Below are 26,989 nucleotides of genomic sequence, written 5' to 3' on the forward strand. Positions count from 1 at the left end.
AAAAAGTGCGTCCTATGGGGTGAAAAATACGGTACATGAAGATTCTCCACTTGGTCAGGGTAGCCAAATGAAGAGTAACCTCCAAACGCCATCACATGAAGGCATCGCCACTGGTAATATGAAGCCGTGTACATATTCTGGGAATAGGCACCATCTATAGGGACGCAGGTGGCGCTGTGGGTTAAAGCCTCAGCGCCTAGGGCTTGCCGATTGAAAGGTCGGCGGTTCAAATCCCTGCGGCGGGGTGCGCTCCCGCTGCTCGGTCCCAGCGCCTGCCAACCTAGCAGTTCGAAAGCACCTCCGGGTGCAAGTAGATAAATAGGGACCGCTTACCAGCGGGAAGGTAAACGGCATTTCCGTGTGCGGCTCTGGCTCGCCAGAGCAGCGATGTCACGCTGGCCACGTGACCCGGAAGTGTCTCCGGACAGCGCTGGCCCCTGGCCTCTTAAGTGAGATGGGCGCACAACCCCAGAGTCTGTCAAGACTGGCCCGTACGGGCAGGGGTACCTTTACCTTTACCTTACAGTGATACCAGATTAGCATCACTTCCCATGTTGCATTTTATTCATGGATATGCATCTGAAACTATGGTCCTTTCCCAAAAATTATAATGTGGCAGAGATTATATCTGTGGCTATGTATGAATGGGACAAGGACATGCCCCAGACTGTGGGAGCAACTTCAAATTCTTCTCTCTGCAAGAGTAAATACAGTTCTAAATCTTTCCTGCATGTGATTTTTGACATGAAAGCATCTTGTGGGCGCACTCTTTATCAGGTAGTACGAAAATGCCCGGGATGAGGGGCATTGCAAGACATTTTTTTCTCCTCAGTGCATCTTTAAGGTGCCCTCTTTCACATGAATAAACCAGGAAGCAGTTCTAAGCAAACAGTCATTTTGACAAATGATCACTTTCAGACTGCACCAGTTCCTTGCACTGTTTTAAGATCACGCAAGAATGAGAGGATGCAGACATACCCTAAAGAAAATTGTGATCTGTCAAGTATGGCATCAAGTCATACCATGGTCTATCTATTCCATGGGGCCAGTTTGTGCCACATAACATATCATTCTTCTGCTTTATCTACTGTCTTGCTTCCTGCCAAATCAGATCATGCCCTTAGTCCATCACATTTAATACTTGACCTCAGGGGAATGGCCAGAGCCTTATGCTACCAGAGAGAGGCCAAAAGCCTTCACTAGTGATCTAAGTGCAGTGATGGATAAGGCTGGGATTCCTTCCTGGCCCTTATAGCAGCCAGCCAGTTCCCTGAAGCATTAGGTTTGATTGATGAAGTTGGATTACTACTCACTCATCTGGAATACCTACAAATGTTATTCAAGGCTGCAAGATTGCCCAGAAGCATGGGTTCCTTCACCCATGTATGGCCTGGGCCAGTCATGACCACTTCTCCATTGGCAACCTGAATACAGTGATAGATGCTATCTAATGTGGAAAAGACCTGTGCATGCAGCAGAATAACCGTTTTCACTTGCATCTAGGCTTAACGTTGGGGCTCCCTTTACTGTGGTTGCCTGCATGTCGTCTCTCATCTTTTCATCCGCTCCTTTTGCTTTTGGCAGGTTTCCCATACGAGAAAGTGGTTCAGCGGGTGCTCTATCTACAGGTTCTGGATTATGATCGGTTCAGTCGTAACGATCCCATTGGGGAGGTGTCCATTCCCCTCAACAAAGTGGACTTGACCCAGATGCAGACATTCTGGAAAGAACTAAAGCCCTGCAGTGATGGGAGTGTAAGATCCTTGCTTTGTTTTGAAACAGAGGGCTGATCCAGAATATCCAAGGTTGGCTCAGTGCATGCATGCGTTGGGGGCTGGCCATATATGATTCCTAATTCCATACGGAATGAGGAAAGCTGGCTAGATCCTGAACAGTGTTGGGGTGATTTCTGTTCAAAGTTTACAGTGGGGAATCGGGTGTGGGTGTGTGTGATGTTGCATAATAATTCCTCTATCTCTGCTAACTCTTCTCTGCAGGGAAGCCGAGGAGAGCTTCTCCTGTCACTTTGCTACAACCCTTCAGCTAACTCCATTGTTGTGAACATTATCAAAGCTCGGAATCTTAAAGCCATGGACATCGGGGGAACATCAGGTATGGGGTTCCGTAGCAGCTCTTCTTATGCAGTGGCAAATAGTCTTAGATTTAAAGCTCTTACTAACTTTGCCAAACCTTTATTAGGTGATACAAATATGGGCCATCATAAAACATCCATATAGTCTGGCACATTCAAATTACCCTATTTTTTGCTCTATAAGACTCACTTTTTCCCTCCTAAAAAGTAAGGGGAAAAGTGTGTGCATCTTAGGGAGCGAATGCAGGCTGCGCAGCTATCCCAGAAGCCAGAACAGGAAGAGGGATTGCTGTTTTCACTGTGCAGCGATCCCTCTTGCTGTTCTGGCTTCTGAGATTCAGAATATTTTTTTTCTTGTTTTCCTCCTCCAAAAACTAGGTGCGTCTTGTGATCTGGTGCGTCTTATAGAGTGAAAAATACGGTATATCCACAATGTCTATTGTTTCTCGGGATGTTTAAATATCTGCCCTTGACAAAAGCTGAGGGGAAAACGTTCAGTCGGGCTAACATAAAGGCCCTGTGTTGGACTGGATTTATTAATTTTTAAATATAAGTGCCCCTGTTGTCTGTTGTATTTAATCCCTAGAAGTTGGAGGAGCAAATTTTATTTACAACTGACTCAATGCTTTGTATTCCAATGACCCCTAATCTAGTTTGAATATTGCAATAAATATATTGCTCACCTGAATTATACAAGAGTTCCAAGTCAATACCAACGGATCTAATTTTGCTATGTAAGAATTGGAACCATCTGGATTTATAAGAGTCCTTATGTAAGTCAGAAAACAGACTTGAAGGTTGGCAACGAAAATGGCAATGCAACCAGTATTTTATAGTGCTAGGCCACATCCAATATTCCATTGTGTGTATACCTAGTTCCGCACACATCGTCTCATACTTGATTGAACTTGGGAGCCCCAGGATACGTCTCAAAAAACTTGAGTGTATCTTATCTAAATCACTATTATATGCTTATATTCATATTGGGATCCCAAAAAGTAGCTGGGACAACACTTTAGGTAAAAGACTTAAAGCAAACCACCAATGACCATTTCCTTAGAGTTCTGTGCACTTACTGGTTTCAAGTAAACCTGGCGAGAATCAGAAGCTATTTGTTTTTCAGGTGTTGTGTGCTTGCTTGCTTGCTTGCTTGCTTGCTTGGGGTTTGCTCCCAAAGGAGCCTGTCATGTATTATGCCCATCATCCCCAGCTGACAGAGAGTGAAAGAACAAATGCCTTCAAACTGACCTGCCTCACCTCCTGGGTAGAGAAACTAGCATAGCCTACTTGACAAAAAACCAAGACAATGTGCAGATGAATATCTTCCTTGAATTTCTTCTGATCAATGCTAGAAGATTTATAGAGCTGTGGTTTTTAAACTGAGGTATACTTTTAAGTGACCCTTGATCCTACAGTGGAAATAACAGAGCGTGCTATTGAAGAGAGAGTTTCTGTCTGATGCTGAAAGGGCAACTCACATTTCAGTTTCATTTTTATATGTTAAACAGAAAAGTCCTTCATCTTTTGTGTGCTCCATGTGATGGAGCCACCTTGCTGAAGCTAAGCAGCTCTGGGCCTGGCCAGGGCATGGGTGGGAGGCTCTCTGAGAACTCTTAATATTAATTATAAAAAATCGAAAGTCGTCCACTTCACTCGTTCCCGCAAACTCAAGCTGGAGCCGCTTAAGATCACAGGTGGCTACTTAGAAAAGGTAAAAACCTTTAAATATCTAGGCTTAATACCTCCCCCCCTATTTTATGTTGTTATTTCTATGTATATTATGCTATGGCCACACGGCTAATGCAATAATAAAGTTGTTGTTGTTGAATTGTGGAATATTAGTGCAAACGGCTCCAGTGGGTTGGTAATCTGGGGCCTGAATGTGGCCCTCCAGGCCTCTCTTGTCTGGCCCTTGGGACTCTCTCGAGGCCACCACCTCACCTCAGACCAGTCCTCCTATGTACCCTTCCTTGAGAGTTTTTGCCTGGCTGGGATGTGCCCTTGATCTTTAATAATGCCTCTTGCTTGGATGGATGGATGGATGGATGGATGGATGGATGGATGGATGGATGATAGGGGTGTGCAAGTAAGTACAGAAACTACTGTACTGTACAAAAGTAAAAATGGTATTCATTGCTTTGCCCACTTTTGCAGCTGACTTCCCTGCCCTCCAGCCATACACATAGGTCCTCTTCAGGCATGCATATGGCTTTGTTAAGTCCTGGCCAGTGTACAAAAAGTGAAGTTTTATTTGGAAATCTGTCAAATACTTTCCTTACAGTGGGCATAAAGACAAACAATGGAGTGGTCTTGGAAGAGCAAGTACATCAGAATAGCAGTGCACATACCATTAGGTTTGAAAACTACTAGAAACTCTAGAAGTTGCTTTGTTCTATAATGGGATTGAGATTTCCCTTATTATGGTCTGTACCAGAAGGACAAACTGCTTTCATTCTTTTTGCAGCTTGTAATGGGGGGAATATAAACATATTACTTTCTTGATTTCTTTTACATTTTTTAATTCTCCCTTCACCATAAAGATTCTAGGGTGGAATACCTCCACAAAAGTGTAACACTTGTCAATATAATAAAATGTTATCACAAGGTACTGTGATTGAATTATGTTTTATTGCTCTTAGATTTTATCTCACTTCTGCAGACTAAATATCTCATACATAAGACAACAGTATCTAATTACACCGTACCTAATGAGCAGCAAAAGCTTGCTTGATTATTCTCTCTTCTGCATTGAGAAGAATGGAGTTTAAGACTTCCATTTACTAGTGAGGAGGCAGGCTCTCTGTCCTGGAAAGCTCTGGAAGCAGAAAACCTGAATGTTTGACCTTGTTTTTTAAACATCCCATAAGCAGTGCTGCGCTGGAATGTGATAGTTAAGGAATGGTGGGAACTCCGGTTAAGAATAAACTTCTCAGCCTGAAGGGCTGGTTGTAGAAGGGTTGTCACCAGCTGTAAAGCTGCTGGTTGTAACAGACTGACATGGCTCTGCTGGTTACCAAGAGACCGCAAAACACCAGTATTGGCTGGTATTTGAAGCCTCAAACATAGAACCGAGGACAGCATAGCCCATTCTGCATCAGAATTGGAAAGCTGATTGTAAGTGGCCATTGACAGAAATAACTGGGTGGATTACTTGAATAAACTGGCATAAATGGCTTTGAAAGAACATTAACTGCAGGGCAGTTTAGACTGGGGCGTATAATTTAATAAGTGGCTCATTTCCTACGTGGAAGGCAAGTGAACAGCTGGAACCTTTCCATGTAAATAAAACTGAACCCTGTATTTTTGAAACTGATGTAGGTGATTCTTTGGGGCAAAAAGAGGCAAATGATCCATTGCTACCCAGTTTTATAACATCTGGAGCCTGGGTACTGGGGTGCTCCTTCTGGGTACCTCTACAACTCTACCTCCCCTCCACAGTAAATTATGTCCCAGTGATGTTATCCTCTTTTTCCTGTGCCAGACCCCTACGTGAAGGTGTGGCTGATGTACAAAGACAAACGGGTGGAGAAGAAGAAGACGGTAGTGATGAAGCGGTGCCTGAACCCAGTCTTTAATGAGTCCTTCATCTTCGACATCCCCACAGAGAAGCTGAGGGAAACGACCATTATCATCACTGTCATGGATAAGGACAAGCTCAGCCGGAATGATGTCATTGGAAAGGTGAGTTGTCCTCCCAGTCGAGAAGCTCCCGGAGCCCAGGACAAGGCCTTTCCAGCTGGGGTCGGCTGAATCTAGGCAGCAGGTCAGTGGACAGGGAGGTTGTTCCACACACAACTGTGTATGGAGGACCACCAGTGACTGGAGCTTGTTTCTGTTCCTGTGTTTATTTCTTCACAGATTTGTCCATATAAGTAGATTAAAAATTAAACTTGAAAGGGAATATTGAAATCCATGCCCCCCCCCCCGGGATCTACTATGTTCTCAAACCATTTAGTAAAGTAAACAGAAATAAGAAATCAGTACAAACCACAAGGGTGGGGAGCATGTTTGCCCATCTGGATTTAAGTTTCAAATTCCTCACGGTTCCTCTTCAGTGATACCCATGAGTGCAGATGTCTTGTTAGTAGTACTATTAATTAGGCAGCACCAGTAACATGCCAACATAGTGCATAGTAGCATTGGCAAAAGCATTAGTTAAAGAAGACATGTCCCTTCCTCCAAGGAGCATACAATCTAAATGCTAACAGTGTGGGGTACTTAAAGAGGAGGAAGGAGATGAGAAAGTCAAGAGAAATAAAGGATGAATGTGAGCAAATGTAGCTAACACCTACTGAGGCTTCATTTCTGTTGGGGATGAGCATTAAGCCAAAGGCCTTTTATACAGGAGAGGGAGGGAGGGAGAGAGAAGGTATTGGCACCACATAGTTCTGGGAGAGAATTCTAGGCAGCATGTTGTCTCCAATGTACTCATTCCATTAGCGCAAGGATTTCTCCTTGCACAACCAAATTTTCCTCCTCTCTTCTCTCTCCGCACACATCCTGTGCCCCCCTCCCATCTTCTCTGAGGTTGAGGGAACCCCTAAAATAAATTTGGGTGGGTTCAGCAAAGGAAGAGAGGAGGTTCTTGTGCTGACAGAACGTTCATGTAGTGCTGCTTTGGATATAGCCTATTAAGTTAATCAGAGGAGAATAGCCATAGCCATTTAAGAAAGCAGGAGGCTTTCAGGTTGCTAAAGATGGTAGACTTAGAGGAGTGAAAGTTGCAGGCGAAGATATAATGAGAAATATGGGCAGAAAGGTAGCTGTTGGGGTAGAGAGTTGTGGCAAGGAGGGAGATGCCTCTCGCTTGCTTTAAGCTTCAACTATTCTAGAAAAACTGATGTTTTCATACAAGCGCAGAATGCTGGGGCCAGAAGTGGTTTTGTAATAGTCAGTGGGCAGGTCTGCTTCACATGAAAATATTGTTACACACCACCTCAATCTCCAAGCAGTGAGAGATTCCAGGGGTACCAGGCGCACTTACCAGGACCTGTGTTTCCTTTTGGAAACCACAGCGGAATCTGTGGTGTCTTTAGGATATATGGTTTATTTACACATATGTACAACTTGCGTCTGCGTGGAGAGAGTGCAAAGCATTTACATACCGAAAGGGTCCTGTTCCTCTCATTGCTACAGCTTCCGATTCCAAGAGATCCCAAATACTGTGTCTGACCCTCTCTGCAGCATAAAACAGACTGCCCACCTCGTACTCTGCCCCCATCGTCTCTGACTTGCAAAACTGACACTTTTATCCTGTTTGCTTATCTCCTCACCCTCTGCAATTCTGCCCCTCCCTCCTTGAACTCTGACCTTTAGTCTCTGCTATCTTTCACCTTAGGGAGGGGCTTTTCCCATTTTCTCTCTGGCTCAGAGAGTCTCCGTTAATGACCTTCTTAAATGGGTTAATGACTCGCCATTCCCGTAATTATCTCTTGATGGTTCTTCCACCAGGTAAAATTATTAGACATGGTAAAATTGGTTTAAACTCCAGTCCCCACTAGATTCTGAAATTTAGGGGTTTGCTTAAATTCTAACCTTTTACAGAATTCTGATATTTTAGGAGAGCCTACCCCCCCAAAAAAAACTTATAACACTATATATCTGGCCAGCAGAGAAAAAGCTAAGTACTCTCCTCCTACTCCATCACCACTTCTTTGCTCTAAATTGCAGCCTCCTGAGGGGGTTTTTCGTTTTGAAAAATAAAATAAAATTGGGGACTCGATTATATGCCTTTGTGTGTGGCATGCAATTTACCTCAAAGCAAGCCCAACTGTATTTAAACTGTGCCTGACAGATGTTTGTCTAACATTCACTTTGACTTTTGAGACTGGAATGTAAAACACAGCGGCTGATCAAACAATGTGTTTCTGCCAGTATGATTTTGGCGGTGCTACAGTTTCATTACCACTGGTTTTCTTCTGTCAAGGATTTCAGCTACGTTACCTTGGAATAGCAAGTTCCTTATGAAGTACTGAGAAAAAAACACCTAAGTATATAGGTGGATACATCATCAGCACAATCTTGGCTGCATTTAAAGGTCTGAACTCAAAACCCCAAATCAGTAGTCAGAAAACTCAAATGCCTTGATCCTGACCTTTGTGAGTGCTCAGAAGCGATCTGCCTTGTCTCACAAGCTGTCACATTTTCATTTCACTGGAAAGAACTGGTCCCCCTAGATAAATGAATAAACATACAGATTAACTCCTTTCTTTGAAATGAATGAGAAAACTCTTCTGGACAGGGTTCTTTTTGCAAGGCACACCTACACAGAAGAGTCTGTGAGAGAAAGTCCCATGAAAAAGAAGGGGGAAACCACAAAGCACTTCCTGATAAAGAATTTATTTTGAAACCCGTTGGGCCCTTTTTCAGTAAAAAAAAACCTGCCTTCAGTCTTTTTAAAATAAACTGCCCAAATTATCATTAAGACAAAGCTGCTCTCTCGCTTTCTTTCTTTCTTTCTTTCTTTCTTTCTTTCTTTCTTTCTTTCTTTCTTTCTTTCTTCTTTTACCCTTTTGGTGCTACCTCCCCCCTCCGCTTTCCTAGGCAGAGTTGTTCGCTGTATGCATTTGACCTCCTGTATCCAGAATAGATTGATGGATCCAGGCAAGATGCTGTGATTATGATAAATTATGCAAATTGAATACATTGTCGTGTATCTACTTTGCAAGATTTATTCCTGTGGCAAATGTTGCAAGGGTCGAAGGATTTTTACCGGAAAGGAGAGTAGTTTAGGGTGCTGGGATAAAACAGTGATTGGAGATCACAGGGGAGGGCTATGTAAAGAGGAAATATTGTCCTTTAGGCTTTGGAAGCAGCAGCAGCAGCAGCAGGCTCTTTTTCTGGCATCAACTGCTTTTCAGGGGAAGGTTCCTTATTTCTTTTTAACTTGTACAATTTCTAGGTCTTTCATGCAATTTATAAATAATAGATTGTATGATGATAATGAGACCTATAAATGTACTTTCAGAAAATAAATAAAGCTGAACTCCTGACAGTTCTGAATTAGCTGCTCCCTGATTCTGCATAAAGAAGCCAGGTCCTCTTGTCTACCCCCTCAGAGTATAGCATCAGTTAAATTCCAGAGTATGAATATGTATCATTTGTTGCATAATTCCTGTGCAGGTTCTCTGACTCGTTTACAGCCAACATAAATCACAACACAGGTGATCTGCCTTGTACGTCAATATTATCCAGATAAGGAGTTTCAGGATGATCTTGAGGTGGAATTCACATGGTGCAATTTACATGGAGAGGACAGCACATAGGAATGACCATGTACTCCACCTTCTCCACAATCATGCTTCCCCATCCTGCCAAACAGCTGAAGCATATTGTTTGGCAGGCAGTGGAGGGGGAGAAATGCAATTTACATGGCAATTTGCATGTGGGGAGTGGCTTGGGCTCCAGCTGCATTGAAGGTCTTCAGGGGACCAATGTGGGCCACAGTTTGCTCCCATGTGTTTTAAGGAAAAACTAAATGAATGAAGGGTCCCATGTTCCCTGGCAAATATTCAAATGCAAGTAGATTGGAGGTGCCAGATTAATGTAAATCTAGAACTGAACCTGTGTCTGTGCACCCGTTTCTTCTTCAACAGAGGTCTTTTTAATTGTACTGTTGCACAAAAGTTTATTCTGCTGCGCATTCAGTTCTAGCTTAACATATCTTCTAATAGTGCAGTCCTATGCATGTCCCAGTGACTTGAATGGGACTCATTCCCAAGCAAGTGTGCATAGGATTGCAGCCTAAATTTGGGGAAATGTTCCAACTTGGTACTTTCAAGATGCAGCTGGCCTCCACCTTAACCGCTGAGCTCCAAATGTATGCCAACAGAGTTAACAATTAGACTAGCACAGGGAACAAGTTCTGTGCCATATACACAATCTTTCTTTCCTTCAAAACATTTTTGCTATCCTCATCCCTCTGGAGTACAGAACTTGCTTAGGATAAACTTGAATCTAATGAAACACTATTTATAGTGAGGTATGAAATGAAAGTCTTGGATAATTGCAGAGCACTGTAGTATTTTGGCAGTAGTGAAACAGTTCTTGTAATGAAACTTCTGGAAGAGAGAGATGAATGAGGATGCATAATGGCTTGGGTCTGGTAATCTTACCATTCTTACTCAGTTGAAGGCTTTGCTGGAGCTGTGTGCATAATTCTGGGCCTGCTTCTCTTATATGCATGGGCTCACACTGAACAGCTTAAGCTGCCTTATGCTAACTCAGCCCATCACACCCTCTGTTGGCTGACTGGCAACAGGTATCCAGGGTCTCAGGAAGAGGTATTTCACATTACCAACTCCCTAACGTGTTTGGGTAGAAACTTGGGCCTTGAACATGCAATGCATTGTGTTCTGCCAGTGAACAATGATTCTACTCACAAATTTCTCGTCAGCTTGCAGTTAGGCTTATCACACAATTCTGTTGGATGTCAGGGTAGAATTTAGGCCTGAATCAGACTTAATACAGTCCATTGTTGCCCTGATCAAGCAGTGCCCAAACCCAGTCTTCAATGAGCCCTTCTAATAAGTTCCAGATCAGTACCCTGTTTTGGAGTTGTGCACTGTGGTGGCATTGAAAGGCCTTGGGTTGTGTCTTCTGCCTCAAATGGATTTGTTGAGAACATGGACTGAGTGGATCCAAGGCCAGCTCGAGAAAATTTCTACCTGAGGGGAAATAAAATTTGATGTTTCACCGTTTCATATTCAGAAGCTGACCTGGCTGGCAGTTGTATCTTACTTCTGCGCTGGTGATGTAAACAGCATCTTACATGAGCCAGAGAATAGCAAGCTAGTTTAGTGGGTGCAGGGACAGGTCACATGACAAACAAAGGTCCACTCTCCAACATATTGGTGCCACTTCCCCACACCAGAAACATCTGTTATCTGAGGCAGCCGCCTCACTTTGCCAGTCTTGAGTGGATCCATGCAGAACTTGGCACACAGTGAAACCATCATGTAATTCCTTTGCCACACACCCACATAACCCCACACATGCCTTGTCATGCTTCAGTCCCCTTCTAGCAGTTATTAGTTCTTATTATTATCATTAATTAAATTTCTTGTTGTTATTGTTGTGATGATTAGTTAGTTAGTTAGTTAGTTAGTTAGTTAGTTAGTTGTTAGTTGTTGTTAGCTATTATTATTATTATTAATTAAATTTCTTGTTGCTAATTTTTTTATTAGTTAGTTGTTATTAGTTAGTTGTTGTTAGTTATTATTATTAATTGTATTTCTGCACCACCCGTCATCCAAGGATCCCATGATGGTTTACAATATAAAAACACAGAAATACATATCATAATAACAAACAAAATTGTATTAAGGCACAGTAAATATGGGATGAGTTTCATGCTGGATGTCTGGAGAAGCAACTAGAAAACTACACATCATAGTGCTTTATCAGATGTCATTCTGCACCGATTCATTCAGCTTGGTCAGTTCTTTGTGATTTGGCTTTTCCTTGGTGAATATCAGTTGGCTCAATTATTTTTAGGGAATATGAAATACAAATTCATGCCAGCTGGCGATCTGGTCTTTTATTTAGAAGTGTAATATTATGCACAGCACTTTAAAAGAAATTAATCAGTTCCAAATCTGATTTACATTAAATATATATAATTCTACTCCTGTTAATATAATGATGACAAATTGATGCAGTGATCTTGTTATTATGTGTGCGCACTGCAGAGTCAATTATTCCCTAATGCAGCACTGTATTAAAACAAGCAATGTGTATTAAATTAAAATCAGCATAATGTGAACCCAACATCAAGAGGATGCAAATGTTAACACAGCAAAATTGTTTAACAAAAGCAAGCTCAGCTAGATCTCTCAGAATTCAGAAGCCTCCCATTCAGCCACCAGATTTTTCATAGGTTCTCCAGGTTACTCCACAACAGGGCCCTGGTGCTTCAGTTTCCTGAGGAATGAAAGCAGCCACTTTTTATGCTCAGGGCCCATGCTGCAGAATAGCTTGCCACCCATTCATAATTTTTATGGATTGTTCCTGTTTGGAGAGCTTTGTCCACAGTTAGAAGAAAATCAACGATGTGCATAGTTCTCTTCCAACTTATGCTGCCATGAGTTAGAATGCCTGAGAAATCTCAAAGGACAATAGTAAATTACTAATGATTAACATACTGAAAATAAGCTGTTTTTCAAAAACGTATAACCTTCATGCCCCCTGCCTAGATAGATATGCCCATGCACATATAAATATATATGAAATGTAAACATAGCAGCTGCGGAGAGAGGAGAGGAGGCAGAAGCTTAGCTCAGAACATGATGGGGTCACAGCAGTATAGAAATTAAAGTTTCAACTTACTTGTCTTTCTTGCGGGAGAGAGGAAAGTGGTGTTTGTGCAGATCACGTAGTCAATTGCTCACTAAATGGAATACAGCACCAAGCAAAAGCATCAGGGGTGGAGAACCTCCAGTTGACAGGCCAAATCTGACACAGCACAGGTCCCAATTTGGCCCCTGAGGCCATTTCCCCATAACTCATATACCTGCCCCACTCCTGAGGTCTTACAGGATGTATTCCTGTGGGGAGCTCAACCAGACAGCTAATTCCTGCAGAAAACAACCTTACACTCAACACTTTGCTGGCAAAGCGCCCGTGCTGCAATTCCCAAGCGCCTGTCATCCAGCTGACTATTGGACACTTGGAAAACAGTGCACAAGGGACTTAGACAAATGGGAGGGGCAACCCATTTGACATCCTGATTTGTCCTGCCCACCTGTCAAAGCTGGACCACAAGGGTGGGGACAGATAACAAACTGGCCTACTGAGTCAAAAGGGTTCCCAACCCCTGAAATGTGGAAACAGCTCGAAGAGAACTTGCCAAGAAATTTCAGGCAACTGCCGACCAAAGTTCAGAATTACTCACCCTCCTCAACCTCTGCTGCAGCAACGTGATAATAAGGAGTGATTGAATAATTGCCATTATTGTACAACCTCCAATCAAGTTATGAAGTCACATTTCTTTTGAGTGAGAGTCAGGAGGCTCCATTAGTGGATCTGGAAGACAAGACTTCGCTGTCATTGCGGGGGAGAAGCTGACACATGCATCCTCCATAGAAGCAATATGGAAAGCTAGGGGATAAAAATAACCAGAGCTGCACAGAGGGATTAACACTTGTTTGCATTGCCACATAACTAATTTTGACACCTCCAACACATTTGTTCAGCAGAAGAGGAATGAAGGGTGGCAGCTGGTGTGGGTGAAAAGCTCCATCAAACAGGGCTGTGCTGTAAGTTTCTCACTGGCAGATGCAAATCCCAAGGCAGTTTAGTGGGAGTCAGTGGCTGGAGATGACTCTCTCTGCAGGAAATCTCATGCCCAAGTTGGAATACGGGGGCTTTTCTATTCAGTAGTTGCTTGGGTTACATTACACAGTCAGATGGATTGTTCTGTTATCTGAAATGTGTCGCCGGAGGTTAACATTATTAAAAACAATCTACGGCCATTTCTGGACATGGATGGCCTGGTTACAGCTACCCATGCGTTAGTAGCCTCCCAGCTGGATTATTGCAAAGCGCTAGGTATGGGGGTGGTCCTTGAGGATGGTCCAGAGAGGGCAGCCAGAGTGCTAATTGACATATCTGCACAAGGCCATATTACCCTGGTTCTCAAGGATCTGGACTGGCTGCCTGTTTGTCACTGGGTGCAATTCAAGCTGTTAATACTGAGGTCCAAAGCCCTAAATGGCTTAGGGCCTGGGTATTCAAAGGGGCATCTCTCCCCATATTATCCTGCCCAGGCTTTAAGGGCACTGCCATGTGGGCTCACCAGAGGGCTTCCTTGGCAAGAGCATCCCAAGGGACACCCTCCCCTCTGAGTTTTGGCTAGCAAAAACTTTCATTGGTTTTCTCCCCTAAAGGAGCCATTTTGTGCCCAAGATATACTTGGCTGTGTATTGAGCGATATATTAAACAGATCAAGATGGCGGGATTTTAAATTATATTTTATTGCTGATTTTATTGTTTATTGAGTTTTACATTGTTGTGGCTTTCCCACAGAGAGCACGTGAGGAGGGGATGGCCTACAAGTTCAGTCAGTCAATCAATCAATCAATCAATCAATCAATCAATCATGCCACTCCTTAAACCCAGTGGATATCAGATGTATCTGTCTGGCCTTCTCAGCAGGGGTTCCCCATCAGTTTTCTGTGGTCCTACCAATAGGTATGGGGTGGGAAAACCTGTGGCCCTCCAAAGGCTGTTGGACTCCCATTAGCCCCAACCAGCATGACTAGTGATGGGAGCTGTAGTCTAAGAACATCTGGAAGGTTACAGGTAGCCCCACCCCTGTGTTATGTCTTCTTTTACAGCCCTCTGAGCACCCAGTTCCTTGCATGCCTTCATTCTCTCAGCCTTCATTCTCAGGCACTTCAAAGGCCTCGAATTCAGTCTCTAGTAGCACCAGTAATGGAAAGGTTACCAAGTAGCAGGCCTGAGAACCACCGACGGTGATCAGTGGCAATCCAGGGCTAGAGGGATCATCCAGTTGTTTAGTGTGAAGCAGCTCCTGTTCCTAGCAATAGTGACAGCTGTGGAGAAAAGAGAACAGTGCTAAGGGAGTAATGTGTAGGGGCTGGAGCACTGGCTTCAGAGCCAGCCCAAGACATTTTGCTGCCTAAGGCAAAATGCAAGATGGCACCTCTCCCCATTTCATGTACAAAAGCCAACCAGACCGGGAGACACTGGTTAAGGGACAGCAACTTCCACTGCCCCTGAACGCAATAAGACTACAGCAGGGCAGGACATGCGGCACACTCCCCACCCCTCAGTATCTGCTGCCTGGGGCAACTGCCTCACTCTGCCTCATGGTAGGGCCACCTCTGCCTGTATCTTTCACAATGAGCCTCTGCTCTTCTATCCCTTTCCCTCCTGTTGTTGAAATTGAATTCTTCCTTTTAAACTTTGCTTATAGTGCTGCTGGGCAAACAGTGTTGGTGAATCCCTAGCTACCCACCACCTTACTTTGCCCAGAAATATCTAGACAAATACATCAGAATGTACATGTTTGATTCATGGGTGTGTGCCCCAAGTTCCTTAAGTACACAGCAACACCCTGATGATGTGTACCCTTCTCAACCATCACCAGCACAAAATGCATGGCAAGCCACCAATACTGTGATAGAGCATGTAGTCTCCTGTTGAAATACTGCATATCAAAGAATCACAGAGGCCGTTTATACAGGCATCCCACCCCCACCCCCAATTTCCTTCATGCAAACACGCCCAAATATGTTTCTGCACACCAAAGAAAGGAAATGCGTGAAATGGCACCAATGCACACAAGCAAGCAATTTCTATGATCATGGATGGTCCAAAAAACTGCAGCTGTGATTATAGAAATTGCTGCTGAGTATGATCACAGGGCTCTTGAGAGCAATTACATAAAGAGAAACATCTAGGGAAATGCCTGAGTGAATCGGCCCTTGCTAGGTAGCTGTAAATGTAAACCTCCACGCAGCCCATGTGGTTTGGGTGACTTCTGCACTCTTCATTGTCTATCCTCCATTCTTCATGCATTGTGCCCCTTTAACATTAGGAATCCCTGTATGCCAATATATACAGCTCCAGGTCGGACACAGGGCCAAGCAAAATGTGGCAAGAGCAGCCCTGTTTGTTCATGTAGAAAGCAATGTGTGATGGTCTAATGCTAATGTCAGCTGAAACCTTCCCATTTCTTACCTCCCCACGGTCCATCGCCCCAGATGTGCTCCCCTCCGCCTGGCTTACTTCCAACACTGGAGCTGGGCTGCAGTGACAGATCTTGAGATGGTTAGGTGCTTGCTGGGTTCAGGTCTCCTTACCTATACATCCTTGATGATGTAAAAAAAATGGACATACACGCCCAATTTATATATGAATGGGCCACAGACACATAAAAAAAAATGCTTGCTCAAGTTTAACCCTTAAGGTTGGAGGGATCAGATGTGATGTAAATGAGCAGGCTGAACAAAGATAAATGTGGAAGACAGACAAGGGAGGAATGTGGAGGGTGTGGGAAGAATGAGGGTTGAAGTGGAGGTAGGGGAAGTTGTGACTGGTAAAGCTTTAAAAGGGCAGAGGGGAAACCAAAAAAGGGGGCGGGGAAATAAAGGACCAGAGGGTCAAGTGGAACCAGCATTTGATGGAGGAGTCGCAGCCAGGGGGTTTCCATTCATTGGAGACAAGTCTTGAACGAAGGTCACCCCTCCTGCTTTCTGACCTGTGTGATTTGTTTCCTCATCCCCCCTAGATCTACCTGTCATGGAAGAGTGGCCCAGGCGAAGTGAAGCACTGGAAGGATATGATTTCACACCCCCGGCAGGCTGTGGCACAGTGGCACCAGCTGAAGGCCTGAGAGGCAGGAGCCGAGGACTCGCTCTGGGTTTCAGTGCACCAAGTCAACATTTACTGGCCACACTCTCACTACTACTTTATGCACAACGGCTGCACCCTGGTCTCCCCCAGGGGGGAAAAGCTTGGGAATGACCACAGGCTAAGGGAGCAAACCTGAAACATGTACTAAACTTTGGGAAAGTGGTATCGGTGCCCAATGTGCTGGCTCAGCAGCGCAGAGCATCACAAGGAGCACCATTAATACCCAAACTCCTGCTTTAGCCTTTCCATCAGACTCCTTATGTAGAAAGAACGAGAGAGAGAGAAAGAGAGAGAGAGAGAGACCAGAGCAGAGCAGCCCTCCAGCTGAAGGTGGCCTCAGCACTGATTTGTTTGGATTCACAGTGTAGCAATGGCACAATGGGAGGAGAGGGGTCCGCTACTGCCATACAAGACTTCCTATGAGTTCTTCCAGCCAAAGGCCCATTGGGATGGCACCCTACTCCGCCATAAGAAAGCTAACCCCATCCAGCGGCTGCACTGGCCTGAGAGGGGGCACTGCAAGGAGATCACTTGCTCTGTTTCCATGAGGTGGTTTCGTTATCATTCAATAAAACTTGTAAGAGTAATAAGAATAATATAAATAATAATGCTGGCTAGACCTTTTCCTAGCCAGGCCTCTCTGCAAAGGGGAGAGGAGCCACGAAGCTCCCCTAGCCCCCCTGTGTGTGTGTGTGTTGTGTGTTGTAACTATGCGTGCAGGGCATTCGTGTGTCACTTGTGTTCTCTTTCTCTCGCTCAGCCCTAGACAATTTGTTTCTCTGAGGGGCTTGATTCACTGCCCAGCAGGAATTGAGGGGAAGCTTATGCCATGTGGAAAAGGAGGGGAGCAACAGATTTTGGAGCTTTGAGAGGAAAGAGGAAAGAGAGTCAAGGAGGCCATTTTCTTAACCATGCTGGAAGCCATGAAACACATGCCACAAGCTAGAGTGTGTGTGGTTGTAACATTAGGGAGAGCCTAACTTTCAATTGCCCCTTTTGTTTGGCAGAGGCAAAGGAGACATGCTGAGCAGTCCTGAATGGCGGGAGCCAGTCAAACTGACTCCTCTCAACATCCCACTGTGCTTGTCACACATGGCCCCAAGCAACCATCCTACTTTAATGATGCCTCCCCATTTTCTCTCCTCTACTCAGCCAGCCACATGCACCCTAACCCACCACCGTCTCTCTTGGATTCCAAAGCTTGTTTTCACTCAGTCTGCAGCCATTCCCTTGGAAACCAGCAAACACACACCTGTGCAATTTCTAGTTAATTAGCCACATACTTTCTGTACCTTTCTGCATCTATGTTAAAAGAGTTTGCCTAGAAACTGACTTCTCTCATTTACATTCACACACCCCAAATATAGGTTGCATCAAGAAGATTAGTGCCCATGATGTAGAAGGATGTGATTTTTCAGCGAAACCAGTACTTCCCGGAAGTGGCGTTGAGGAATTGACTTTATGATAGCAAAACAACCCTAGTTAAAAGTCTTGGGTTGTCCACGCAGTAACTGCAACTTAAATCTTGGGTTTCTATTTGTCTTTGATGAAATGTTTCATCTCTTCTCTGCTTTTTATTCTTCATTGCCTGATAGGGTACCAGGGAAAAGTCAACTCTCCTAGACATTCGGTCAAAATGGTAAAGAGACCATCTCAAGACTTCATAGGTGAGAGCAGGGACTAAGGGGCACTGACAAGAAAGATTTGTGTCTGATTCCAGTGCTTCTCTGGATCTTTATCTCAGTCTTCCCACATTTTTCCTGCAAGCAGAGAACAAGGATTAATCTGCACAACCCTTTTTGAATGTGTTAAAGGCAACATGTTTTATTTCAGTTACTTGGGAAACATTTTTGGGCTAATATTTTGAATATATTGACAGGTGTCCTAGCCCATTGCATCCTGTGGAGAAGCAATAATCCACAGCTTTTCTTCTTCCCACCCCAAAGGCTAGAATGTGCCATCAAAGAGGGTCATCTGCATGATTCAGTATGAGCGTGCAGGTCAGTCTTGCACAATGCTGCAGACCTTCCGTGCGTAGGAGGTGAGCAGTGATGTGAATGTGACAAACCATTCATATAATCCATTTGCCATTTCCAAGGCTCAAGCTGCAAGGGGGAAATGATGCTGGGGTAGATAAGGCAGAATGGTATTGTGGAGAGGGAGCCTCAGTCTGAACACATATTAAAATATTTGCAGCAGCTATTCGACAGAGCAAAAAGCACTCATAAGACAATTCATTTTGGCTTTGAGGTGTCCTAGGTGATTGTGTGCAGGGCTGGCGCAGGATAGTTTGTTGCCTGAGGCATAGGACAAGATGACAGCTCCCTGCATTCAACATCCAGGTGCTGACTAGCCCAGTGGCTGAGTTATATATATATATATATATATATATATATATATATATATATATATTCACAATTAAACATTATCCTCACATAAGTATAAAAGAATAAACCACAAAAAAAGAAAATAGAAAATAAAACATTTCCACACAATATTAAATCCACATTTTGGGGTTACTCAGATCCCTCAACTTCCCTCTAGCCGTGGCTGAGTCTTAATTCAGCACCTGGGATTGGACAGTGTTCTTCACCATACCAGAGGCAGCAAGCTAGTTGCGAAGGGGGCAGGACGTGTCATGTAACATAAACAGCTCTGTCTTCCAACATAGGAAAATGGACAGTTTGAATATGTTTCACCTCCATTTGTTTGGAAGCTGCTACCTTCAAAAGCAGTCTAATGGTGCATCTCACTACAGATGCAAAAACCTCATTGTAGTCCTCTGCATACTTTTGCAAGTAACCTTTGGCAACAAGTCTTGCTTTGTAGCATTCAACTTCCCATTCTTTACCCTGCTTTACCTTGCATACCCACTTGCTTCCAATTGTCTTCTTCCTGGGAGGCATCTTGATTAAAGTCCAGGTTTGGTTCTGGTGCAGGGCATCCATCTCCATGCACCTTCCTTCCATAGACGGGCTTCAGCGGCTGCCACCTGCTCCATCACTTCCCAGGTGGAAGGTTTCAAGGGGTGATGCCGACTTGTGATGGAGAGCAGTTGCGGAGTTGGAATAGCTTTCTTGGGTCTCAATGAGCACCTGACCTCTGTCTCTGGAGTCACATCATCTTCCTCATCACCAAGTGCAGGCATCTCCTCATCAGTCTCCTCCCCTGAGGGAGTGCTGCTGCTTGGACTCTACTCCTCTGCTTCTCCTTGCTGCTCATCATTTGTGCTAAGTGGTGTGACAGTAGAAAGCAGATCTGGACATCAATTCAGGAAAGTACTTGTGGGCTTGTGTTTCTTCCTCTGACTCCTCAGAAAAATCTATCTCTTGTCAGCTTTCCTGTGCTCATCAAAATGAACCGCATGTCTTGTGCTGACCTTTCCAGTATTCAAGTTCATCACTTTGTAATATCTGCCTCCAATACCAAATCCAAACATAATTGCCTGTTCCTCTCTGGAGTCTTAACTTGTCCCTGTTCTCCATGGGTACATAGGCATAGGCAATGCTGCCAAACACAGGTTTGTGTGATATGTTTGGTACACTTCCATGCCAAAGCTCAAAAGGTGTGCATTCAGCTCCCTTGGTTGGCAGACTGTTCTGGAGAACCATCTTCTCTCTCAATTTGAACATCAAAGTAGTAAGAAACATTTCTGAGTTCCTTTATCTCTGCTGCTTTGCACATCTATCTCCCCAGCTGCCTCCACCTTATTTCATCCACAGTTTTAACAAAAATGGCATTACGAGCCTGTTCTCTGATTGACAGAAAGCTGGAACTGAGAAATTTTCTGACCTCTTACAATCAAGTGAAAGCCCATTGCTGAAATGAGGGACAGCTTAAGGAAAACAGGATTCATGTGGATATAGATAGTTTCACATTCTTCTTAAACAATCAGCTGAGAATTTATAGATTTAGGCAGATAACTTTGAAAAATGAATATGGAAATGAAAAGACCTCATATATATCGAATGATTACTCATATGGGAGAAGATAGATTGTGTTATGGGAAGCAGTGATTGGGGTAACTATCTCAAGAGACACCTAGAAATATATAGGCAGTTCAGAGGAATTACTGTCAATGTGGCATTTAACCCCACTTAGAATAGCTAGAATTTATTATACCAGTAATGATGACTGTTGGAAATGCAACTCAGTTACAGCATATTTAATTCACTATTTGTGGAACTGCCCTGAAGCAAAAACAATACCAGCAGGAAATGGTATCTAATATAAGAAGCATGTTGAAACACCCTGTTCAGCTAGACTCAAAATTACTCCTATTAACTTATTTGAAAGACACAGTCCTTAAAGGCAGGGAGAAACTGTTGTTTAATATAATTCTATTCTAATATTATATGAAGTGCTACATAATATAATACAGTGGTACCTCAGGTTATGAACTTAATTCGTTCTGGAGGTCCGTTCTTAACCCAAAACCGTTCTTAACCTGAGGCGTGCTTTCACTAATGGGGCCTCCTGCTACCACCGCTGCACGATTTTCATTCTCATCCTGGGGCAAAGTTCGCAACCTGGAGCAACTACTTCCGGGTTAGCAGAGTTTGTAACCAGAAGTGTTTGTAACCCGAAGGGTTTGTAACCCGAGGTACCACTGTACTGTATTTTTACTACGAGGGGTGGTAACATTTGGATTCTCTGCCCCTAGCGCCAACATTTCTTAAGCCATCTCTGCATGCAAGAAGTTCTATCAATGTTGCTGGGATAGAGTCCTAATGATATTTTCCTTCCCCTGGGCTTGCCAGTTTTGGCAGCTGCTTCCAGAGGTTTTTGACTTGTTTCCAGTGTTATTTCTACTAAGAATAGATCAGTTGAAATTTATGGACATGGCTAACTTAAACCCAATTAACTTCAGTGGAGCTACTCTGCATAGAATGAGCACTGGATACAACCCTACTTGCTTCTAATGTGAGGGCCAAGTGGGCTCTTTACCAGCCAAGCATTATTTCATTTTTTGCTCTGGCTGTCCAGGTCACAGGCCTTTCACTTATCCCTTGCTTAGCACAAAGGTAGCTATCATTCCATCTAGTTCCCAATGAGAAATTGTTGGGTGGCTGCAGTTTCCCAGTCCACAAAATTGCCCATCTGATATGAACTCCTAAGCCTTGAGATGATATATATGAGGCTGACTGTCACCGACAGCAATCATAATGTAAAGCCTTCTGCTCCAAGTACCATGGCAGATGAGAAATAAAAGCCAGGAAGATGCAAGCATGCTTAAAAGTACCCACTAGGTGGCACTCATGTTCTATTAACACTGCATCGCTGGGCTATCACTGGCTCAACTTGAGTCATGAAAGACCCAATTGACTGCTGGTTTAACAGCCAGCACAACACTCTTATATGCAAAGTGACAGGAATGTTTCAGGATGACTGATACTGTCAGGAGCTCTGGACTATTTTGCCACCAAAACTAAATTGTGCATTTTCCACTTGATTACTGGATGGTAGTAGAAAGGCAGTGGAGTGGATAGAGGCCATTTAGATTGGCAGGACCCCTAGAAAATGCTGACAAAGGTGGGCAAATGGATAGCAGGATTCTTGGGGTTCCCAAGCTATGGAATAGCAGCTGTGGCATAAGCCAGGCCCCCAAATGTGGATTTTATGCAAAATTGCAGTGACATGAGTAGCACTTGGATACTAATATTTGGTTGGAAAACTGGGATGAGGAGCTGTCCATGCCTCCAACCTCTTTCCAGGCAAATCTACCTGAGCAGTCCTACTTATGTGCTCCTCCTAAAACCTATCATGCTCTGCTGCCCCTTCACATCAATTCTCACACACCCCAGCTTCCCACTATTCCCCTGTATGCTCCTGGCATGGTATTCAATGCTGGTCCTGTGCAGAATAGGCCTAGTGATGTTAAGAGACAAGGATAACATGGGCTTATTGAGTTCAATGGGTCTACTTTGAGTAGGGACTTGAATCCAACCCACACACTCTGCCCACCTTCTTTCACTCTCCTCCAGTTGCTCAGATCCTCACGTGTTATGCTACAGACTGATTTACCAATTTCCCCTCCTCATCTGACCTTCTTCACAGTCCTACTGAAAAGTCTTCACAAGCTCTTCCCTTGCCATGAACCCTCCAGATAATGAACTTCACAACCCTGCAGCCATCTTTGTAAACAGCACATTGCCACTGAATACTACTTGAGTCGAATAGGAGGGATCTGTCCACCAGTGGATAGATTGTGAAAGCTCCTTTCTCCTCCAGAGCTTTGTACTCGCCCAGCCAGGCCATTGTACAGAGGAAAACTCAAATAGGGCATTCAATACCTTCCTTCTGTCCTGGGTCATTAATCCTGTGGAGTGTGAGCCAAACTTCCAGCACTTAAAATCAAATAAAATAGGGCATTCAGCTTCTTCCTCCAAGCAGTTAACCAATGGGTCTGTTCTCTCAGGCTATCCTTGAGCAGGTTGACTGTCATAATATGTATAATAGTTGGGGGTGGTGGAATTTAAGGGTGTTTTATTTTGTTGAGTTAGTCAGTGTGTTACAGTATATTTTTTTCTATATGATGTACAGATGCCTAAATGATATTTCTGGTAGGCACATTTTTATACATGTAACAATACACTGCTGAAAATAAAGGAGGCTTGCAGGAATAGGAGAAAAACCCCAGTTAGTTGGGGGAAAGTTGGGGAAAAATCAGGGCTCTTATAGAAAATGAGTTGGGGTTTGGCTTTCTTTCTTCTTCTTTTCCCATCATGGCATTTCTTGGCATCCACTCAGCTGGGCAGGCTTTTTAAAAATCAAAGAGCCCCAAGGAGGTTTTTATATGTTTCTTTATTATCCCATTGTTGAGGAAGAGGGCAGAAGGAGAGAGAGTGAGACATGATTTAGCAATTGACGTTTGTTTAATAGGTAATGTCTTAATGGAGAAATAAAACCAAATTGTATTGAAATGAGAGGGGCCTGCTTTTTATTTTTGTGCCCCCTCTTGTACAGCTGTCAGCCAATCAGATGCAAAAATAATAATAATAATAGTAGTGGGATATCAGAAACAATGGGGTTTTTAATGCCAAAGCAAACTGGGAAATACATGACATCCTATTTCAGTATTTTATCAGCTCTCTTTTCCAAGACAATGTGAGAACCATTTTCTCAGCTGCTTCCTAATAAGTCTGCAGTAAAATAATCATTAAGTCCATCAAGCTATTTATTAATAATAATGTTTATTATTTATTAATGACTTCTTCTACTGTTAGTGAATTGTGCCCAATTTAACTTTGATGCCGTCTTTTGTAAAGGTTTTAACAGGCGATCCACAAAAGGGCACCAGTTTTTGTGTTTTTTTTTATTTAGTGTGAGAAAAAGGCCATCAAAATTACAAACCATTATTCCCTTTCTTGGATTGAAGTGCTAAGGTGCTTTTATCGGGAACAAAATCCTTCTCTGTCCCAGTCTAAAATTCACAAAGCAGTTGGGAGTTGCTGGTGTTTTCATGTACACTTGGCTTGCCCCAAATAGTCACAAATTGCAGGGCTGTATAAATCACAACAAACTGAATTTGGATCTTCCACATCATGAGAAGCTCACAAGCGTCATTATCTAGTTCGTCATGACATTACAGATCCTTGGTGACACTACGGATTCTGCACTGTGATTATCACTGGAAAGTATAAGCAGCAGCGGAAACAGGACACTGACAATTATGGGTGGCAAGTGTTTTATTAATGGGGGAGAGAGTCACACAATGACCATAATAGCAGATAAGATGGTTGGATGACTGGCTTTCCATGTCAGCAAAAGCTTACTTGGCATTTTAGGCAGCTGAGTAATCCTGAGAAATTCACTCCTCGTTCTTGAAAAACGGGTTGAAAGAAATTCTATATTAGATGTGCACAACTTTTAACTTGCCAAGCAGAACACAGCTTAGTAGCCTTGAAGGTGACGTGTCAGATAACCCACTGACCAACTCTTGACTTTGCTTTTACAGTCCCAAGCAGCCAGGAGATGTATGGCGCATCTGGTGTGGCATCCATTGCTGGTATTTGGCCTGCTGGATCTCAGGCAGTGCAGGCCTGATATAAGCAGTGATGGATCTGAAAGGACATATATAATAGTTTCCCATTTTGATGCAAGAGTCCAGTTTTCTAGTAACACTGGCTTCTCCCAAATTGTCATTATGCCTATCACACAGAAACCAAATAATTTTATACTGGGAGAAGCTTCCCACCCACCTACTCTACAAGCCAGATTTTATATTGGCTTTGATTGTACTACTTTGGTGGCGCTGACTGATGCTTTTACTTCCATAAACTCCTATGATGCTTTTTATGATTAGCAGACTAGAATTATTTTGAAAAGAGATTTTAGCCTTGTACTGAGCACCTGTGCCAATATCCTGTTTTCGCCTCTGCCCCCAGCCTAACATTGAAGTTTACAGTGAAATTATATTCCCTCCTATCCAAACACAAGCCAGAATGGGAAAGCCGCGGAGCCACCGGATACCTTTCTAGTTTTACCTCATGCTTGCAAGGTAAACACCAGGAAGTTACCAGAACTCCACAAGCTTATTAACTTTCATATCCAAAACAAGAGACAATAAAGCTGGCATCGCAGGGTCCTTTCTTACTATTGTTCTTGTTTTGTTTGTTAATGATCATGAGGTGAGGTGAGCTTCTTGGATTAAAGAGCAAGAGTGACCTTTGAAGTCTGGCACCTGTTCATTTCTACCACATCAGCCTCAAAGTAGAACAAAAACCTACATGCACCATTCTCCTCTCCCCAGTAGCATTCAGTATCATGTACTTACTCTGTGTTAGGATGTCATTGTGTGCATTTCACTAAGCCTTCACATCATTGGTGGGTGGAAAGCAGAGAAAAACCAGGAACATTGTGGCATCTCATCAGCAAATGGAGAGGGTCCTTTTTTTGTCAACATACCTGCATTCCATGAATTGTGCAGCTTCACTTTCAAGGTTCATGTGGATCTGGCGGGAATGAATGGCTGCAATGGCGTCAGAGTTACTTCTTGCTCTTCAATTCTGCCCTCAGTAGATAGCCGATGAGACTTCAGGCTGTATGTAAACTGATGATAGGTGCACGTTTTATGCAAAAGAGCTCGCCAGTGAAGGAAGTCATCTCAAGTGCCGGACAATCTTGTCAAATCCAATCAATCACCATAAAACATTCTTAGCTTCACTTTTTTAAAAAACAGACAAGTTCAAGATTGATAAACCTGGTAGCACACAACAGGAAACAGAAGTAACCTCGTTTCACATTGCTGGCCGACAGCAATGGTGGCACTGATTGGCTGACAACCGGGGTGGTTTGGTGAGTGGCTTGGTAGAGAACTGGAGCCATACAAATTGACAGGAAGCATTGTGTGTTTGTGTGTAGAGATACAGATAAATACACAAAGCACCAGGATGGTTGGATTCTCTTTCTATCTCTGTCATGGAGCAACTTTCTGGGTTAGTACGCAAACTTCTCATGGCCTCAGTTTGCCCACCTACTGTACAATGGTGATAATAATGCTTCCCTACCTCACAAGGGGATGGTGTGAGGCTTTCAAAATCAGGGCCTTGAACATGTTAAATAAAGCGGCATTGCACAAGATGTCTCCGTTGATGTCACGGGCAGAAAGTTCATCAGTCTGTGTAAACGTAGTTCAGACTGATCCCCTAATGCTAGGATAGCCTTTGATTAGAGGTGCTACTACTGACACACAAAGTATTATTACCACCATTGGCAAACTGAGCCACTGCTCCAGCCAGCCTCCCTGCGAAGTATTTCCTGCCCCCTCGCCTACCACCACTCCCCCAAACCAGAAGCGGTTTCTTTTGTACAATTGGAATTTGGAGAGTTGTGTATTCATTTTTAATTCTAGAGCTCTTAGCTGTATCTTGTTCAGGTATCTCTTCTTCATGTGATGATAACCATCTAACATAGTGTGTGCAAACAGAAAAAAGGTGAAAAAAAATATATGACTACACTGTAGACAACTTCTTTCCTAGCAGTGAAGGTGGCAGTCCAGCTAGACTCAGCTGCCACCTCCTTCCTATTGTGTTTGGAGATGTTTAAAACTCATGGAGCAGACATATTTTATAATAAAACCTGATAAAACACACCAAAAAAGGATGGGAAAAATATTACTACTACTGCTACTACTATTACTACTAAGCCAGTGTGATTTCATCATCACTGATGTCTACGAGGTAGGAACGTTTTCTTTGCAGAACCATATTTTTGGAGAACCAGGCCCCTTGTTTTGTAGAGGAGGCCTCCTGGTCTAAATAATAAAGGATAGTAAAATAAGACAACACTTGGCTTTCTCTTTCTGTCATTAAAAAGGGAGTGGGGGAGAAGAATACCATCCTTATGGTTTCCAAAAGGTTAGGTGGGCAACACACTCATTGCTATTGCGGTTGCTAGGTAGTTCCACGTGTGTCATACACCTCTACTGGATATTCCCAAAGAAGGCACAATTCTAACAGCCTGCACACCCAAGACCATTGTGAACATCCAATAAAATAAATATAAAAACATTTGTGG

The 26,989-nt window shown here is 43.4% G+C and overlaps 1 protein-coding gene and 1 long non-coding RNA gene across 6 annotated transcripts in view; one reads left to right on the top strand and one right to left on the bottom strand.

Annotated features, from left to right (window-relative positions):
- Positions 1 to 18,385, top strand: part of SYT7 (synaptotagmin 7) — a 232,049-nt gene extending 213,664 nt beyond the window's left edge. For all 5 annotated transcript variants that reach the window (XM_079956335.1, XM_079956339.1, XM_079956336.1 and 2 more), the window contains 4 exons: positions 1,585 to 1,754; positions 1,998 to 2,112; positions 5,574 to 5,773; positions 16,347 to 18,385. In XM_079956335.1, coding sequence (XP_079812461.1) covers positions 1,585 to 1,754; positions 1,998 to 2,112; positions 5,574 to 5,773; positions 16,347 to 16,451 — 590 coding nt within the window. In that variant the 3' untranslated portion in view covers positions 16,452 to 18,385. The remainder of the gene's footprint in view (positions 1 to 1,584; positions 1,755 to 1,997; positions 2,113 to 5,573; positions 5,774 to 16,346) is intronic.
- Positions 18,386 to 20,766: 2,381 nt separating this feature from the next.
- On the bottom strand, positions 20,767 to 22,594 carry LOC307205042. Its single transcript, XR_013833811.1, has 2 exons — positions 21,070 to 22,594; positions 20,767 to 21,009 (listed from the first exon to the last, which is right to left on the bottom strand). It is a non-coding gene; the product is annotated as an uncharacterized lncRNA (long non-coding RNA).
- Positions 22,595 to 26,989: the final 4,395 nt, after the last annotated feature.

Source organism: Podarcis cretensis, assembly GCF_951804945.1.
Source record: "Podarcis cretensis genome assembly, chromosome: 1".
Classification (NCBI taxonomy): Eukaryota; Metazoa; Chordata; class Lepidosauria; order Squamata; family Lacertidae; genus Podarcis; species Podarcis cretensis.